General features: G+C 35.4%; 1 protein-coding gene and 1 pseudogene across 8 annotated transcripts in view; both read right to left on the bottom strand.

Moving 5' to 3' along the window:
* MYO16 (myosin XVI) overlaps positions 1-20,925 on the bottom strand; it is a 717,568-nt gene that overhangs the window by 177,017 nt on the left and 519,626 nt on the right. For all 8 annotated transcript variants that reach the window (XM_077158660.1, XM_077158661.1, XM_077158656.1 and 5 more), the window contains 2 exons: positions 10,543-10,695; positions 6,335-6,535 (listed from right to left, as the gene is read on the bottom strand). In XM_077158660.1, the coding sequence (XP_077014775.1) occupies positions 6,335-6,535; positions 10,543-10,695 (354 nt within the window). The remainder of the gene's footprint in view (positions 1-6,334; positions 6,536-10,542; positions 10,696-20,925) is intronic.
* Positions 3,520-4,637, bottom strand: LOC143679550 (26S proteasome regulatory subunit 4 pseudogene; annotated as a pseudogene).

The following is a 20,925-nucleotide window of genomic DNA, read 5'->3' as shown; positions in this document are numbered from 1 at the left end:
TTTGCATAAACTATCCAGGCCAGTCATACAATGTGATGTTTATTTGAGAGCCAAAGGGAATCACCTCATGCTAAAATAAATTATCACAGTTAAGAACCTTCAGACAAAGACCTTAAGACCAGACAACAGTCTGAGATCAGACATACAGATTTCATAACTATTGTTTTTGAGCTATATAAGTCAGTCAACTTTTATTACTTCATTGTTTTACCACCTCCCAATCTATTAGCTTTTCTAATGGCGAAATTTAGGAACTTCATATCAAAATACTATTTTCTATTAGAGTTAGTTCAGAATCACTTTAATGGAAATTTAACACTACTAAGAGTCAATATGCCATTTGCCAAATAGTAATTCTTTCTTTTGAGATTCTTAATTTTAACAGCCAATAAAACTAGACAAATTGAAGATTTAATTCTTATCCATCATTTAAATCACCAGTAGAAGTTTAAGAGCAAATCCTAAAACAGGTGATCCCAAAAATGATTTTAAATTTGCTAAAAAAAATCAACCAAAGAAACCAAGCCTTCTTTAGTTCAGATTCATGCTTATTAATGAGACCCTGTTAATATTTCATGAAAAGCCTCTTTCTATTTATTTAAAAATATTTCTGTAACAGAGATAGGAAAATACACCATGCTCCTATGAGTAATGAAAAATTCAAAAGTGTTTAGGAAAGGTCTTCAGCTATAATTCAGATATTGTTACTTAAACATTTCTAAAAGCACCTCTGAGCCTCTGTTCCAAACAAGACTCAGACGCATGTCAGGGTCTCTTAGTCAGAGCAGTTATGATGGGTGAGTCCATCTGGTGGGGGCAGGATGTCAATATCATCAGCAGCAGTAATAATTCTCCTTCCCATGAGATGAAATAAGTTTTTACTAAAAAGACCAGGTAAACCAGACATGGGAGAGCAAGGGGTAAGAGAAAATGCTGTAGTCCCTTGAAATCAACTTCACTGTCAAAGATTTATTCAAGAATGTTTAGCCTACAGTCCAAAATAGATCCTACATCTTGATTTCAATATAACTGTTTTCTGCATCCCTTGATTCATGAAATGGGCATTAGTACCTATGAAAATAATAAAAAGGATAGAAACAAAGAGGCAGATATATATTTGCAAAAATTATGCTTTTTTGGTGATAAGTGAAAATGTTTTAACAATGTCTACATTGTTAAAATGTAGAATGTGCTGTTTCTTTGAAAATGCAATGGCTCAAAAATTAAGTATATATGACTATATTTGATGATTCCAATGGCATATGGCTTGACATACTGCCACAAATTACACATAATCTATACTGTAACAAGTGAATGAATCCTTAGGGAGTCCTTGGGCTAAGACTCATCAGTACAACTCAGTAAAATGAAAGATTTTTTTAAAACCACAAAAAAGTGACTCCACTAATGTAAAATATCTTGCTTTAAAAATAAGGTGCTTTTACAAGGAAATTCATTTTCCACAGGAATTTGGGCTCTGTACCAGGTAATCAATTAGTTCTATTTGGTTTGCTTTATTTCTGTCAGAACTCTGTGAAGTAATTACATTAATTCAACCTACTGGTTGGCTTTTGCCTAAATATTCTAAAAACAACAGAAGTTGAAAAATATGATGAGTCTGTAGAATAATTTTTAAAACAACAAAAAGTAATTTAGAAGTCAAAATATTATTCCTTATCAGAGTCCAATTCATTTTCATGCAACTAGCACCACTGATATCTAGTGCATCTCCAAGATTCCAAATAGAATTTTAAAGTGAGTCAAATATATGTCAACTTATGAAACTTTTAGGACAGTAATTTTCTGCTATTAGTTACACATTATTGTAACTTTAAAATAATTCCTCTAAATTCAATAAATGTTTACTATGAGTAAAATAGGCATGGACAATTTGAATGCAGGACTAAAACATTCCTACCTTTATCAAGAATTTATAACAACTAAATTTCTCAAATATGAAGACAACTAAAAAATCTTTAAGGATAGATAGATGACAGAGAGTTATCAAAATAAATAAAAGAAAGACAGATGGAGAGAGAGATGGATATATTTTTTTCAATTACTTCCTTTCCACCTCTCTTTAACCACTCAACCATTATATGACACCATTCTCCTACAATTACACTCACGAAGGTCATCTTTGGCTTTCTAGCTACAATATCCTGGTGCATTGTCACCCTATTATTTCTTTCCTCCTTCTTGTGTGTGTGTGTGTGTGTGTGTGTGTGTGTGTGTGAGGTACATCCTCTTCTTTTCTATTAACTTACTCTCTCTCTATTCTCTATGTTCTTCTTGAGTGAAATCACCAAGATACACACATTTCCAAGATACGACTATATTTTTTAAAGTAACCATCCTCTTGTATTCTAGTATCACCTATGTTCAACAACTTACTGAACATTCCCATCAAAAGTTGCATAGCTTTCCTTCCAAACTGACTCATAATCCAGGACTTCCTTTCTTGATGGGCATAATATAATCATCAATCAGTCACTCAAGTGAGAAACCTCAACACCATTTTTGCCTACATCTCCTCTCTTGCTTTGCACCTCCAATAAGTCATCAGCCGCAGTGCCCTCTTCCACCTGAATGCCTCCTCTTCATTCAACTATTATTGCTCAAATTCAAATCTTGGCTGAGTGTTCCCACACTATCCAGTGGATTTATTTCTTCCATTTTACATTGTGTTCTTTTTATTTTTCTTTCTGCTTCATTCCCTGGTCTGCTTAAAAATATTTGCTGACTTGGCATTGTGAAGAGACAAAGTTCTCAGTAGTACATATATCTTTATTCATGATTTGGCCAAAGACAATGTTTCTAAGGCTTTCCATCTACCTTTTTTTTTTTTTTTTTACACTTTTCTCAACTTCTTACACCATTTCCCAAATATTGTATCAGTGGATATGGTAGGATGGTTTACAATATCCATCCTAGCTTGCCCTCTTATACTCTAAAGGTTGGAAAGCTGGAAGTTTACATTTCTCAGACTTTCTTGTCATGAGGGTTCTGACTATGCGTTAGCTGCCACCAACCAGGCACAGCTGCAAAAGATTTAGACGGCAGATGTGATGTGGGTCTCCCTTCTTCCGCTTCTGCTGTTTTACAGGGAAACATTGCTATGAAGATGTTTGTTTTCCTCTGGCAGGGGAGATCTTAATGTACTGTCACAAGTTTCTTCAGCGTTGACTGCCAGAGTATGGGCATTTTACTAGTGTAAGTTATAGCAGTAAAAGAATCATTAATTGCAGCAGTAGCTTCTCGTTTTGGCTGGAAGCTTCCTAATAAAGATAGGACTGTAACTCCCTTCGTGGCTCTGTAGTATAGTATACTGTTTTTTTTTTTTTTTTCTGAAAGAATGCTTTACTGGGAAACAGTACTGCAGTGACCAACAGACACATGCAGCCCAATAAGTCTCCTACACATCATACTCAAAAACGTACACAATGTTTTATTAATAAACGTCATTCTCTGAGTGGCTCGGACAATGCCCAACCATTTTCTTGAAGGCTTATGGATCACTTAGAGATAGAGACCCTCAGAGGTGCCTTCTTGTTTTTTAAGAAAGAAATTTTTTCGTTTAGATTTTTTGAAGTCTTCATTTGTTACTTTCTTCTACATTCTCTCAAGGCCATTGGAGCCAGCTTCTGCACAGATCGCCTTGATGTCGGCACCAGAGAGGTCATCTTTAGCCGTGATCAAGTCGTTCAAGGTGTCATCAGCTAACATCATCTTGTTCATGTGAATCTGGAAGATGCACTTTTTGGTCTTCTCATCAGGCAGAGGAACCTCTATCTATCTGTCAATGTGGCCTGGTCTGATAAGAGCTGGATCCAAAGTTTCTATTTGGTTTGTGGCCATGACAGGTTTCACACTTTTCCTTGAATCAAATCCATCTAACTGGTTCAACAGTTTCAACATAGTTTGCTGAATTTCTCTCTTGCCACTGGAATTTGAGTCATATATTTTGGTCCCAGTGGCATCAATTCCTTCAGTAAACACAATGGATGGTGCATGTTCTTCAGCAACTAGAAACAATTTCCATACAAGTTTGGGCCTATCTCCTACATACTTCTGAATAAGTTCAGAGCCAACCACTCTTAAGGAAGTGGCTGAGTTTTGGTTTGTTATTGCTTTGGCTAACAATGTTTCATCTGGCCAGGTGAACCACAGAAAATCACCCCTTTAGGGTGCTTTGTACCCATCTCTTCATAATATCCAAGATGTGTAAGAGGATGCTATACAGATTCCTTGATTTTCTGAATTTGGTTGCCCATCTCCTCAATATCAACATTGGTCTCCTGGGGGGCCTTTTCCACATTCATCTCCATGACTAAAGGATTGGTGTCATCCATCAGGACCCCTACCACTGCATGCACCTTGTGGTTCAGCAGGACAAAGCAGCATGGTTCCAGTAGACGCTTGTCCACAAATGAAAGAAAGCTGACGTAGTGTTCCAAGCCCACTGATGAAGATCCGGTGGCGTGAGAGTCATCAATGATCTCTTCCAAGGTTCCTACTGACACTGGGGTTCCCCTCAGATCACCCACCTTTGATCTTTCCTCCTCTTGCTTTTCTTCTCGTGATTTACTTTGTTTCTGATTTCTAATGAATTCTTCCTCCATGAGAAAATAATCTTTAATTTTTACTAATGTCAGTAATTTTAACTGGCATTGACTGTGAGGTGTCACCACTGGCAGTTTGCTGGCAGCATCTGGTCCCTTTGTCGTCTTCTTTTCCCCACTCTAGTTTGTACAGGAGGTTCATATTTTTTTTCTTGTCCTTTTTGCCACCTCCAGGACCATGACAACAACCCTGACTTTGACCCCCATCTAGATCCGGCTCTGTGATATATTTCTTTTTGTTTGTCTTCTTTCTCCTCTAGAATATAAGCTCCATAAGAGCAGGGGCTTTGCCAATCTTGTTGACCTATGTCCTCAATACCTAGTAAACAGCCATCTTGCTTTGTTCCTATACTATGATAGTTTTAAGACATTTCATTCATGAAAGTTCAACTGAAAACATCCCAACAATTATTTCCCTCTACTAAATTATTGTATTCTTAAATAGCTAAGTGGATTCTGTTCTGTCCAACAGAATCTTGAGTTATACACATCATACACTTTCAAAATCCTATGCTTTTACTGACATACCCTTTCTCTTTCATACTTAGTGAGATCTAAATCAATTGAAGTCCTCAGTTAACACTTTATCACCGAATATTTCTTGAACCGAAAAATTGTTTCCTTTCCTATGGTAATATATAATTTTGTTAATATTATATTAATATTGTTATAATACATGAAGTATATACTATTTATTGGTCAATTTACCTTTCCCTTATTTGACTGTGGGATACGTGAGGGTAAGGCATATATATGGTTACTCATCTTTGATTCTCCAATGCTCTGTGTTAAGCATACAGTAGAGTCTCAGTAATCACTAGTTGAAAAGAACCGAAATACACTGAGTGTAAGACAGTGACTCTAGATTTCACCCTACAGTACTTAATTTGTACCAAGTGGTATCAAATGAAAAAAAATCAAAGGCAGAAGGTATTTACCATAGATGGGAGTTACATTGAGGATAAATTGGACATAAATTTAAGTATTAAAAGATGGATAGAATTTGACCTTGTGAATACTGATAAGGAAGATATTTGAAGCTTGAGGATGAGGAGGTTTTAGAGGAGAGGATAATGGAGGAAAACAGTGAGTACAGTAGGAAAACAAACAAACAAAATCTGGACAGAGGGTCTGCTTAGGGGAATTGAGACAGATAAGTTGTGGGAAAAAATATTGGGATCAGCTAGGACAAGTATAATATTAGCCTAGCCTAGGGAGTATGAACTTTTTTATATGAATGAGAGGAAATCCTTGAAGATTTTGAAGGGAGATGCATGTTTGTTGCAAAGATGGTTAGAGAATCTAGGAGAGGTCTAAGAGAAGATTATGCTGTAAGAAAAGTAATTTAATACAAAAACTACTAGGAAAAGCAAACTCAGATGTCTAACGCTTGTCTGGATGATAAAAAATACCCCAACATTCATAGCAAAGCTCTTTGGACTCAATCCCCAGCTCTTTTGCTCATATAAAGTATTAATAACAGAAACATTATGAGAAAGAACGTATTGCATGCTTTATCATCCACATTCTGAAGATGTTAATTCTTTATCAGGTTCAAAGGAAATTGCATAGACAAGTAAAAGTTTATGAGCTGTTCATCCAGCTTCCCTTTGCCAAAATAATAACCCTTCTGTAATTATGAAAACTCAAAAGCTTGTCAACACTTTTTCTCCATTATCCACAGAATAAATTACTAAGTTATTCCAACTTACCCTCCCTGCATAGTGCATAACAGTGAAGGCTGCACCTTTAGCTTTGAGGGTGACGTTCCCATTCCCATCTTTAATGGGGGAATATACTGCATTCGTGTTGGAGGATTCCAAGAGATTTTGTAGTTTTTTGGGAAGGTTTGACTCCACTGACCACGTGATTTGACTTTCTTCATCCAATAAAGAGAGAAATCCAGATGGCTTCTGAAAATTAAAAAAAAAAGAGATATAGGATTTTTCTTCTATTATTCAGTTTGGAATTTCTATTATTGTTTATGCATGCTAGCTTCTATTTTCATTATATTCATACACATGCTCAGAAAGTGAATTAGTCTTTACTTCTAATACATGATTCTTTTTTGCTCACCAATGTATCCCCACCACCAAGTATGGTTCTGGTGCAAATCAGGACCTCACCAGTATTACTGAGCAGATTAATGAACGAATAAAATGAAAAAAGATTGCATTTTATTGTCATCAAAACACTAGAATTATTAAAAGTATATTGTCATGCCCACTTTTCATGTGTGACAGCTGGGTTTGATTCCCAGACCATGCACACCGCTCTCCCCCCCCAAAAGTATATTCCTATCTTAATAAGAAAAATAAGATTTCAGACAATTGGAAAGTTTTAATTTATTCTTGACATACAACCCATACAGAACACTTTATACTTATGGTGGGACAAATAACTCATCAAAAAATAAAACAGATAATGATATTAAGTCATACAAAGGGTAGTAAAATTAAGAAGGAGAAGAGGGCAGGCTATGGTGGCTCAGCAGGCAGAGTTCTCGTCTGCCATACCGGAGACCCAGGTTCAATTCCTGGTGCCTGCCCATACGCAAAAAAAGAGAAGTGACTGTGATAGTCCAACATTTAGACCTAGAAAAACGTATAACTTGTAAATCTCAAATTATGAGTATGACAGTTTATAGCTGCCAAACAAGATAACTGACAGTAAACAACAATTTTAAAACTAATTTCATTTGAAGGGAAATGCTACTTTAAAAACTTCACAACTTTCAACATTCTATCCATTAATAGTTAGAATATCAGTCTGTTCACATGGTTTCAAGTAGGTTAATGTTGAATGATTTTTTTACCTAGTACTGTTTATCTTTTCTTTCTCTTAGGTTCTGTAGTAGCTTGAAGTTGCTTGTATTCCAGAAAAACATGTTCTTAAATTTAACCCATTCCTGTGGGTGTGAACTCATTGTTAAATAGGACCTTTTCATGAGGCTACTTCAGTTAAGGTGTGGCCCACCTCAACCAGGATGGGTCTTAACCCTATTACTGGAGTACTTTATAAGAGAATGAAATTCAGACAGAGAGTAAGCCATAGAACCAAGAAGCTGTAATCAACAAGCCTAGAAAAAAAGGGAGAGAACAGAAGAACTGACACATGCCTTGCTTGCCATGAGACAGAAGAACCAAGGATCACTGGTAGTCAGCCCCAGAATAATGGTCTTCAGGAAGAAACCACTGCTTTGATGCCTTGATTCAGACATTTTCCCAGCCTCAAAACCATGAGCGAATAAACCCCCACTTTTTAACCAACTCATTTCATGGCATTTGTTTTGAGCAGCCTAGGAAATTAAGACAGGTTTGTAGGAAACAATTTCTTTTGGCAAGTCAAATCCACCTTTTTAAGTAAAATAATTTATACTATTTCTTTACATTCTTTTGTCTTATATCTTAATTCTTCATGACAACTTGATGTGCTTTTTAACGTGTGAATAGCATAAAAAATAGTTCTTCTCAGGAAGTGAAGAGACCTCTGGTGCCACTATAGTGATTTCAGTTTGCATTCTGGCCTGAGGTCACCAGATCACAGCACCACAGGCCTTTCATAATGGCACTGATTCAGTCAAAGGAAGATCATTCCTTTGGGTCTTAAATGTTTTAGTGGTTTTAAGCATTTCAGAGTCTTCTGTGCATCATTAAAGAAAATTCAAAGGCCATATAGGGTTTTCTTAGGGCTGCAAAAGATGCTATCATACAGGTGCCATCACTGAAGTAAACGTTTTGGGTTGGGGATGATACACAAGACGCACTATTTGGAGATATTTTCCAACTACAAATGGCCACCTAGGGCAGAACTTTGTTCTAGAATGAGAAACTGAACAGTCTTCCTGAGAAGAAGTGGGAAGAAGAACAACAAGTAGCTGAGTGGCACTAAGAAACAACTGGGAATGCCTCTAAAAGCATGTTCACCCCTCAGCAAATTGCCTAGGGTCAAAATACCTGTTATGACTATGAAAATATATTTTAATGAGGAAATCTGGAGAGGAATGTCCATTACAGGGAGTGTTAGCTGGAAGACAACTCTGTGTGGTAATGTCTTAAGAAATGCAGAGTGGCCAGAGACCCCACAAAGTCTTCACGAAGAGTCAAGAAGTGAAGAAATAAATTTTAAAAATACAGGGGACCAAATAAATGAGGGCGAGTCCCTGGAAGATAATGCTCCACGTAAGGAGTTTGCCGAGGATTGGTCCTGTCTGGGATACTTAAAAAATCAAATGAGTCTTTATTTCAATTTTTAACAACCTATTTGCCGAAGAGTAATAAAGGTTGATACACAGTGTCACAGGTTTTTCACACACGCGCCAATTCTCTGTATTCTGCTACCGGCAAGCACAACAGCCATACACAAACACACATAAGCACACACGCTGTGGAAGAACAAATACACTATTTAAAGCCTCTCCACAAGTGCATCCATATTTTAGGGGTAGTGAAAGACCTCCTCTTTGGGGGTGATAATTTTTGTTTGGTTGGTAAAGACTTTAATGGATATTTCCAAAATTCAAACCAAGGCCTCAATTTAATATAAGAGAAAGAATCTTTTCAAAGAGCTAGACAGCTCTGCTTCAAAAAGCAAGATGCTATATTCCAAGTATGGGGTTGTTAGTTCAAAACAATCTTTATAATTTGTATTGTCTTCAAATTTAAAAAAAAACATTCTAACGTGTTAAGTTTTCTGGGTGGCTGAAATAAAGCCTTGAAAGAAGAGTGGTAATAAACCTTCTGGTCTTGGAAAACATGTAGAAGTGTCTTAAGAAAACAGAATATGGGAAAATCAGTCATATGCAAAGGACTAATGGTCTTCTATTCCTTCAAATGTGAAGGTCTAGGAGTGATTTAATGGTTCTATGGCAAGTGAAAGGTTGTCATATGCAGCTTTATCTTAATCAAAAAGCATCACATACTGCACAGTGCAATAAAATATAACTAGATATTTAGAAAATTTGGTACAAATCTGGTTTGTTCCACCTGCCCTCAAGTATGTAAGTCACAAATGTAATTTACTGAAAGATAAATAAGCACATGAAAAGACTACAAATGCTGGTGAGCAGTGGAAGGTTATAGATTGTTAGAAAAGAAACAAGTTTTCTTTGTATTGAGTGGTATATGCTTGCCTGTTATGTAGAGCTACAGTTTTACAGATAAAAGTGCAAGTTTACCTGATACTTGGTTTGTTCAACAACCGTTAAAAAAAGTGATAACCAGAAAAGTCCATTTCCATTTCCACATAATACTGACTGGGGTCCTCCTGTTGAGATAGTCACTCCAAAATTGAAAATTAAAAAGTGATAACTGAAGACATAGCAGCATCTTCATTTCTGCTGACTAGTCTTTAGCAGTCGAGAGTATAGTAGCAAGAGAGAATAGGAGGTACCTGAAACATCCTGGAACGCACATTGCTATATGTTTAAAAACATGTCTTTAATCTTAAATAGATAAATCATATACTACATTTGTTATAATGAGGAAGGACTTTCTATTTTCTGCCAATATTTCCATATTTAGGTTTTAGAAACTTTGAACATAAATTTAGAAAGATTCCTGAGCATGTGTTTTCTGATTCTTTAGCTTTAGGTATTCTTTTATAAAATATTAATTTTGTACACTGCACATGTGAATTGGGGCAAAAAGGAGAATTTTAGAGGCAGGGTGAATGTTGATTTTTTTTTCAGTAAAATGATATGATATTTCCTGTCCCTTCAATGGGTTGCTGGTCCTTCAAATACCCCTTCAAGAAAAGGTAACTGTGCTTCTGAATAGAATTTGAAAGATTATGAAATACATTGCAGAGTTTCATATATAAGGTTACCTTAAAAATAAGACTGCTTGAAAGAAAATTCCTTGTCTCCAGTATATTTAAATGAACATATTTTCTAAAGTATCTAATTATATTTTATGAATACCTGGAAAAAAAAATCCAAAATTCCAGTCTGGTTACCAGGAGAATATGCCGTTTCCATGGTAACTCCCTCTTGTACACATTCTGTTTGTTCTTGTAGAAAAAGCACTTCATTGATATAGTGGTGTATCTTCTCATTGGTCATGTTGACACAAAGCTATTGTAGGGGGAAAAAAAGAAAATAATTCACAAGAAAATCTGGCTGTGCAGAACCACTCATTCTATAACACAAGTTTCAGATCAATGAAATATTGACTTGGGAATGCTGAAAACCAATTGATCTATCAATATAAAATATTTTAGTATGGTTGTTAAGTCAAAGTAAAGAGATTCACTTTATAATGTTTACTTTTCCAACTATCCAATTTAAAATGAATCATTAAAAACAACAAAAAGGAAACTTACACCATTAACTTTAAAGAATATTTTAATCTAAAATATGTTGGGGCATTTTAAAATATATCCAGCAGAAATCATACTTTGGCTTTAGTGTGCAAATAGAATAACAGTTGTCTCTACCATGGAATTCTAGAGAAGGGAGAAGTTTTTCTTGCTGTCTTCATTTTGGAGTGCATATTGGAGATAGGCAAGAGTGAACATGGGTTTCCATGTAGAAATAATAAGTGGTCTAAGTGTTAAATAGAAACTAGCATTTTTATCAGAACAACTTTCTACATTCCTCCAACCATCAACTGTTCTTGTCCTACAGACATTTCCATCAGGATACAAATATGTTACATCTTAATCTTAAAATCTTAATCTATTAATCTTAAAATAAAAAATTGTTAATCCTAAAATCTTTTTAAAAATAAAATAAGACAAATCTAACAAAAATGAAATCTCTTTGACCTTGTTTTCCAGTCTAGCTAGTTCCCAATTTTCTGCTTCTTTTTTTGGTATGCTGTATGGTGAGAGTCACATTTCATCCTTTTTCCATGTGAGTACCTTGTTATTGCAGCACCATTTGTTGAATTATTGCTTGGTTGGCTTTTGTTTGTTTGGGAAGTACATGGACCAGGAATTGAACCTGGGTCTCTCGCATGGTGAGTGAGAATTCTACCACTGAACACCTCTTGTACCCCTCTGCTGCCTTTCACATTAAAAAAAAAAAAGAACTCCTATCATTGTCACTTGAAGCCACTTCAGTAACACTCTTGCCACAACTCCTCCACCAAAATTGCTCCTAAGGAAGTCACAAGTGATTTGTGCATTTGTCTATCTAATGTTCATTTTTTTCTTGATCTCCCACCAATATCTGACAGAGAAGATTACTCCCACTTCCTTGGAACACTTTCTCACCTGTCTTCCACACACTGCAGTCTCTTGGCCTCCTATGCAGTCTATCTCCTTTCCTGATTCTGCTTCATCATTGACATCTTCATATTGGAAGAGTGCCAGAGCTCAGTCCTTGGGCTTCACCTCTTCTCTACCTATATTCACTTCATTTGTGATCTGTTTTAGTCTCACAGATTAACATCCCATCTCTGAGCTAATGACATCCAAATTCAAATATCCACCCTGGACCACTTCTGTGAACTCCAGAACTGGACAGCTGACTGCATAACTTGACATCTCCATGTCCATTTCCATCTTATCCCACCTAAGGATTGTAAGTACATCTCTATTCTCACAACATCCACATGTATATCTCTACCTGAGACCTCTCTCTTAGAGAGGATTCAGCCATCCCATTTAAATGGAGATATCTTGACATCCCTGCTTGAATGGCTTACAAGCATCTTCATCCTTAGGTTCACAAAAGCTAACTCCAGGACCTCAGCCAAATCTGCTCCTCCTGCCATTATTTCCATCTCAAATGATGACAACTTAATCCTTACAACTGATTCAGGCTAAAATCTTGAAGTTAGGCCTGACTCAGTTCTTTTTTCCTGAGGTATCAGAGAATCTGGATGGATCTACCTTCAAACATATCCAGATTCTGATCACTTTTCAATTCTTAGTATATTATAGTCTATTACCTGGATTACTGCATCAGTCTCTTAACTGTTCTTCCTTCGATATTGCCTACACAATCTATTCTTAACACAATAGCCAGAGTGACCCTGTTAAAGGGTCCATCAGATCATATCACTCTGCTCAAAACGCTCTGAAATAGTCTCATCTCATTCAGAATAAAAGCAAAACTTTACACTGACTCACAAGTATCTTCATGCAGTAGGCAACAGGAGGCTCCTTGTTTCTACTCTGATCTTCTTTCCTACCGCCCTTACCCGCTTTCACTCTGCTCCAGTCATATCTGTTTCCCTTTTTTGCAACAGGTACTCTCCTAATTTAGAGCTTTTTTTCTCTCCCTATTCTTTCTGTCTGGAATGCTTCTCCAACTCCACCCTGATATCCATATACTCATGTGACTTATTCCTTTAGCCCTTTTACAGATGTTACATTGTTTTTGCAAAAATGTCTTCCTGATTGCCCTATTTAAAACTGCATTTGTCCCCACTCTGCCCCCACCCTCCATACATCATTATTATCCCTTCTGGCACTTTATTTATAGTCTCTGTTACTCTCTAAAGCACAATATATCAATTCTCTAAACATAAAAATATTAAAAATATAGTTACTTCAGGTAAAAGCATACCATTAAGGACATCTAACTTTATATTCTTTGTAGCTAAGGCAAAATGATTGGGAAATACATACATACCAATAAATCTTGCATATTATAGCTGGCAAAGCAAGGGATGACATTCAGTATTTAAATATCATATAAAATACTTCCTTCCTTAGAACTGGTATAGTATAGCACATTCATTCTCTTGATTGTTCCATCAAAATAAATAATAGAGTAGACCCAGATATTCATGCTTAGTTTCTATGTTTATCTTATTTCACAGTGCACAAATTTGCAGCACTGGATTTGGAAAGGGAAAACAGAAATGTATGAAAATCACAAAAGAAGAAAAATTTAAAAATTAAAATGATTATACTTTGCTTCAAAAATAAGATTTTTGACATATTCCCCAATCTAATAATTGGTTAGAATCCTTTAATATTTTGTATTTTTTATGAAAGAAGAGGAAACAGATAGAAATTGTCAAAATTTGGGGTAAAATATTTATAGTAAATATATATAAAATAAATGACTTATGGAATGGAATAATTGGGAAATATTCTCTTTGATTATACAATAAATGAAATTGTAATTTCTCAATCTTTTTGCTATTAAAAATATATTAAGGTTTCTGGTCAATCAAGATGATAGTGTAAAGTCTCCGGGGTGCCATTCACCCACAGCTTTTGAAATTAGCAAAAAAAAAAATGGCATTGCTATCTTCCTTATAACACCAGGAGACAGTTTAAGGGTTGCAATAACTAGGCAAGTGTCAAATCAAGAAAACACACTTAAAAAAAAAACTCTAGAAGCTGCTTGCGGCACCCTCTCTGGCACTTCCCCTAATGCTTCTCTGATGTGGTAGCAGCCTGCATACACTCATACTGTGGGTTCTTACCTTGTTCTGGAGGGAGCAGGGTAACCTCTATAAACACACTGAAATGTGTGTTTAGTCTGCCTACAGATGGCAGACTAAAAGACTGAACCAGAGAGCTCAACTCTGGCTCAACTTCCAAGAAATTTACCTGCAGGCAAAAGCAGTTTATAGACAGCTAAAGCAGTGTAAGAAACAATTAAGTCAAAGCTGCCTGTGCAAAGGATTACCTGCTTTAAGAAATGCAACAGAGCAGCCAGGAGGGGGAGGAGGAGTCTGTTTCAAAGGGAGTAGAGTAGAATTTCTCAGGCAGTGAGCAAGCACAGGCCAAGGACAAGACATAGGCTCAGAAAAGAAAAGAATGCATTTCTCTTTCACCTGGGGCTTATCTGTTTAATAGGGAGGACAAAATTCTGAAGGAAATCACCACACAAAGCTAAGACAATGCAAAGACTGTGAGAGGTATTTTTTTTGCATTTATTTTGTTACCTTCTGGCACTCAAGGATATCTCTGTCATACTATTAGTTGGATACAGATGTAAGGTACAGACAACTCAGGGACTAAATCCCAGAATAAATACACCAAAATATTAAAATGTACAGTGTGCAACAAAAGACTAAAAGACAAACAAAGAAACCGGAAATGAGAGCCCATGCCAAGAAACAAGATAAAAATCCAGAAACAATCAATGGAGAAGACCAGACTGAACATTTGGACAAAGACTTTACAAAAAATCATCATCAATATATTAGAGATAAAGGAAAACATGTAGAAAGAACCAAAGCATATCAAGAAAACAGTGAATGAGCAAAATGAGAATTTCAGTGAAGAAATGGGAATTTTAAAAAGGAACCAAACAGAAATACATGAGTTGAAGGCCACAATAATGGAAATAAAAAGTTCCCTAGAGGGTTTCAATAGTAGATTGGAGCTGACAGAAGAAATAATCAGTGAACAAGACATTGATATGGCTCGGGTTAAAGAGTAGATATAAAAAAATATATAAACGTTAACAGAACTTTCTCACCTGCCATGCATAAGACAAGGGTTTGATTCCCAGCCCATGCACTTCCCCCAAAACAAACAAACAAGCAAAGAAAGAAAGAAAAAACAAACAAAAAAATTTCAACAAATAGTGCTGCAATAATGGGATATTCATATGGAACAGGAATGAAATGTGACTCTGGGCATATAGCATACAAAAAAAGTGAATACAATCTAAGAGACCTGTGGGACATCAAGCAAACTAAAATATATATCATGGGACTCCCAGAAGGAGAAGAGAGAGAGGAAAGGGCAGTATGAATATTCAAAAAATAGTGACAGAAATCTTCCTCTACTTTATGGAAGACATGAATAAACACATTCAAGTATCCCAATGAATATCAAACAGGAAACTCAAAGAAACCCATGCCAAGGCAAACAGTAGATAAACTGTCAAATGCCAAGGACAAAGAAAGAGTCTGGAAAGTTGAAAGAGAAAAGCAACCTGCATTTAACTGTTATCAGAATAAAAATAAATAGATAAAAATCATAGGACTGTACAACACAAACAGTAAACCCTAATGTAAATTATGGACTAGAGTTAATAGTACAATTATAATAGTATTGCTTCATCAAATGTAACAAGGGATCACACTAACGCAAAATGTTAATAATAGGAAGAACTGTGAGGGCAGGGATATATGGGAACTCTACTTTCTACATGACTTTTCTTTAAACTTACAACTTCTCCAACAAGTGGAAGAAAAATAAAAGTACACAGCCAGTACCTTAGGAAAACCCTAATAGATCACAAACCTTAGTAGTTTGATTTAAAAGTGTGCATAAATGTAATATATTTTAGGGAAGAGATCACTCATGGAACCAATGTTGAAATCATGAAAAATAAATTGATGTCTGTTAATGCATGAAACAATAGAACGAAGTCACATAAAAGATGGAGAAACACATACTAATGACTGTATTGTGCAAGAATATCCAAATTATATGAAATTATTTCTCTCCTCATTTTGAAATTTTTTAATTGATAATACTTAGATGGACCTGGATACCTTAAATTTACTTAATATATGTCCCCATCATCATGCATTCAGAATAGGCTCTAGGGTAAAATAAATGTTTTTGATGAAAATCTGACTAAACTCTTTGCTCTTATCGGTCTTACTGCATATTATCACTGCATAGAACTGCATATTATTGCTGCATAGAGAACTAGTTGCAGTGTTTTGACTGGCTTGAGCATTTTCATTATAGATGATAGATATTTTAATCAGTAATTTTAACTAATACTTAATTGAATATTGGTTTCACTGAATCATTCAGTCAGCTCAGTCAAAATGGTAAAACTAATTGTGAATGTAGACAAAGCCATGGCACATAGGATGAGCTGGAATGAGTCAGAGGACATCACTTTTTTTTCTCTTTTCCAGGATAGTCTTAATCAATCTGCCAAACTTTGGCTAGCAGAAAAGGGATTTGGTCTGTGCCTCTAGATGTGTAATCCAGATTTTATTCTCTTGGTAGAAATGATTCATAAAGCATATACCTTCTCTATATGAAATATTAAAAGTTTTAAACAGCAATCCCATATGGTAGTCAGCTTTTGTAACATGGGGTAATGCTTATAATGTCTCTGAATCTTTGAATGTACATCATGTTCTTTGTATTCTGAAGAAAAAAATGAAATTAATTTATTAAAATTCCACAAGGATAATTTCAGCTTGATGTATGAAACTGAATAGCCTATAAACTGATTTTTACCTTATAGCTCTAATTGCAGTGGTACTTGCTGGAACTAAATATATATTTGTATTTCTAACAGGAGAGACCAAAACTGAGTGGTAAAGTGATTCACTGGGAACATATGCAGTTCAAATTAGAATGTTATTCAAAATCATTTTGAAGTATGTGTACATCAAAAATTTTTACCAAAAAGTTTTCTTTTCCCCGATTCTAAATAGTTCAAAGCACTTACAATTTGAACCAAATTAAATTATGGAGAAGTAACGTAGGATGAATTTCAAAACTGCCAGTATATGTAGCTATGGGAAATAATTAAGTTGAAAATCCCAAACATGTATCCCACCAATTTCTGTGACCAAAATAATGGCCAAAGCCTCCTTATTCTTGATTTATTTTCGGTGAATTGGCTCTGTGTCCATTTGTGGGTGTGAGATAAACACAATCAGAGAAAGACAAAATGAAGATTGTAAAGTAAAGTTGTTTATGAATCTAGAAGCATAAGTCTACATCAATAATTGAGAAGATCATTAAGTTCAACACAAAGCAATCATTAATTTTCCTTTTAATTCTGCCCATCAGAATTGTGCTTGAGCTTCCAAAAGATCTCCAGGTATTCATCAGAGTAGGTTTGAATATGGGTGAAAGATGAACATTCACAAATGCTTATGAATAATTAAGCAACTGCTTAATTAGCACGCACCATTCTCTAATTAAAATACATGCTTTGTACATAAGGGCCATTGCTAACTAGTTTAATAATAAAACTTATGCACCCCTTGAAAACACTCTTTAGTAACAGAACGTTATTGCTTATCCAGATGGCCTATCATTTGTATTAATGACAAACCTAATTTCTTAAGTAAATTATCACCAACTGTTCTCCCTTTATTTTTATTACTCAGTGAAATATTTCTAAAGCAAAAATATAATAGAGCATGACACGTACATCACAGAGTTGAAGCAGGAGATTAATTAAAGCTGACTCCAGTTGAAGGTGGAGTCCCTGGCATTAGACAGTGATTCTCGATCCTATTTGCATATTAGAAGTAACTGGAGAACCTTTTAAAAAGGCCGATGTTTGGGCCTGACCCCAAACCAATTAAATGAGAGTAGGGCCCAGACATGGACGGATTTCAAAAGCTTTTCAGGTGATTCTAATATGTAGGCATGGCTGAACACACGCTGAGACAGATGATAGAGTACAAAACACATTCATTGATATATATCTATTCTACTTATGAACAGAATTTATTTTACATGTCAGATAATCTGGCATTCTCAAATGTCAAAGAATGCTTATTTTATGAGATGCCAAGATATATGGTCTAAAACACATGAAATGAATAAAAGCAAATTGGGCAAACATTGATGTGAATTAAACTAGAGGTTTCTTTTCTGCAGGACTTCCCAGGGACTTAATGAGCCATGATGGACTGCGAACTTCCAACTTTTCCAAAGAATGTCTCAGGGTTCAACAGACTGCTACCTGTCAGCTATTCCAGCAAATCGATTATCCTGATTTTCATCTCTATCTATAAAATGGTGGAAGGGGGTTGATGAGAAGAGAAACATCTCTCATAATTATTTCAGTTTTTAAATTACATAATTTATTTTACCTTCTTTGCATTTTATTGTAGTTGCCTTTCTTCTTTGCCTTCCTTTTTGGGGGAAAAGTCATTTTTATTTTGTTCTTGTACTATCCATTTTAACTTGATAATTAGAGGGTACTATTTTTGTCAATAATCTGCCTTTATTATAAAAATAGAGGACTACGGTGCTTTACAGTTGTTTCCCTTACCAAGGTCCTATATCAGGACCCTTTGCCAACAAATATGTAGGGAGCACCTATCATGTACCATGCACTTTTCCTACCTCCTGCACCCTGGTCTTTTGGTATTATTTTTTGTTTGCTTACTTGTTTTGTTTTGTTTTCTCCTTCCCACATCTTTTCCTCCTTTGATTTTCTGTTGATATTTAAAAACGTATGTGTATGTAATAGATTCTAAGCAAAAATGAATAGCAGTCATTTTGCATACACAAAGATGTTGTTTTTCTACAGACAAAACACTTTCACTCTCTACAACATTTCTCTTAGCTATTCTGTTACTCAGAACAACATAGATTTGCAAAATAATCCAACATTCTAATGAGTTTAATTTAAGCATATGTTTTTCTTTAAAGTAAATAATCCCTATTTTGGGACTTCAGGGATTGTCCAAAGAGTTAGCCAACAATACACATACTGACCAAATTTATTGCCAAATTCATATAATAATATGCTAACATCAAGACAAATTAAATGGAAAAAGTAGTTTTAAAGATTTTGTGTGATAGTTGTACACAAAACACATCCTGAGTTTAAATGGAAGCTATGCCCAGGATTTGGTAACATAATCTTGGGTCAAAATAAATGCTTTTATTTTAAAGCTTCAGGCAATATATTATATTGTCCATCACTTTTCAAGAAAAATGATTATGCATTTTTCAGCAATAAACGTTCAACTTAATCAGTATGCCTTCTTCTCATATTAACTTATTAATGTAGATCCCAAACAGTAATTAATATGTAATTTCTACTAAGATAATTGTTTCCAAATAGTTGTCATTTTCCAGAGTTCAATGCAAAACTTAGAGATACTGAATAACTGATTACTTAGAGACATGGTCATAAGGTGAAAAGCGAGGACACAGCGGCACACAGAGTACTTGGCTTTGGATGTAGACGGTGTGGGTCTGAAACTTCTTCCATCTTAAAGGCCCCTTAACTTTCTGAGAGGGTTACTACAGAAGTTAGAGCTCATACAGGAAAACACCTGACTCACAGGGGCTCAAGATATCATAGCCATTAGTAAGCAGCAGAAAACTATATGCAGCTGTATTCTTAGTTTTCCCATTTAGGGTTTTACATCTGGATAGGCACTACTGTAAACTGGAGCTTCTTCCTGATCAGTAGTCATAAAAATAAAGCAACTCCCTTGTCTCTAAGGTGACCTGATATATGTAATCAAATGCAGTAATTCATTTTATGATGTTTTGTAACATCTACTTTTCATCATACTGGCACTCTATCCTGAAGAAGAAGAACCTGCATTCTCTAATTTATTTACTTACATGAAACGGCTTTGGTGAAAATGTCACTACAGAAATAGTACTTGTTACACAAAATTTATTAAAAATTTATTGTTTGTACACATAATCATATGCAGAATAAAAATGTGGTGTGCTGGGAGAAATAAAAACAAATATAATTATGAAGGGATGGCAGTTAAAGTTTAAAAATGTATACCAGTAATAAAGATATAAGTCAAGTTGTCATGATTAGGTCCTGGTGTCAACTTGCCAAATGATGATACCCAGTTGTCTGGTCAGGCAAGCACTGGCCTGACAATTGCTGCAAGGACATTTCCTGACTGGCTGATAAACTGGAGGGCTGGTGTATTAAATCATCAGTCAGTGATTGCATCTGTGGTTGATTATATCTGCGATGCCTCGCACATAAGATAATCCAATCAGTTGGAGGCTTTTAAGGGCAAAGAGAGCCTCTCCTATGGAGTTCTTCCAGACCCTTCATCAGGGCAAACAGCTTAATAGCCTGCCTTACGGATTATGGACTCTTCCATTCCCATGGTTTTATGAGATACCTTTATAAATCCCATCTTTACAGACCTCTCCTGTTGGTTCTGTTTCTCTAGAGAACTATGAATAACACACTAGCAATAAAAGAACCTTAGGAACTAGAAATGAAACAGGTCACCAGGTCATCAGACCTGGATTTAGATCTTGGTTCTGGGGGCTCTAGTTTGAGTTACTTAAATTAGCTTTGCTCTGTTCAGCTCAAAATGGTGTACTGTTCAACTCAAATAGATTTTGAGGAAAATATGTGATTATATATATGGTTTATATGTTCAAAATGTTAATTACTTACCCTAAACAAGTTTTTCATTCCTTAACACAAATTTTTAGAAAGTATTACATTAGGGAGACTTATAACCCTAAAATTTTTTTAAACATATTAATCCAATATTATTGTAAGAAATGCATAGCTACAGCATCTCGAATTATCGTGCTACTTTTCTATAGACACAATGTCCTAAAATTCTGCTATGTAAGGAAAATAAATTCAGCCTTATTCAGATTTTTCTTACAGCATGTGATCAACTGCTTGATAAGTTCCTAAATGAGTTATGATAATTCA

Source organism: Tamandua tetradactyla, chromosome 4, assembly GCF_023851605.1.
Source record: "Tamandua tetradactyla isolate mTamTet1 chromosome 4, mTamTet1.pri, whole genome shotgun sequence".
NCBI classification, from domain to species: Eukaryota; Metazoa; Chordata; class Mammalia; order Pilosa; family Myrmecophagidae; genus Tamandua; species Tamandua tetradactyla.
Note: the sequence above shows the minus strand (reverse complement) of the source record. Positions and strands in the feature narration are given on the sequence as shown.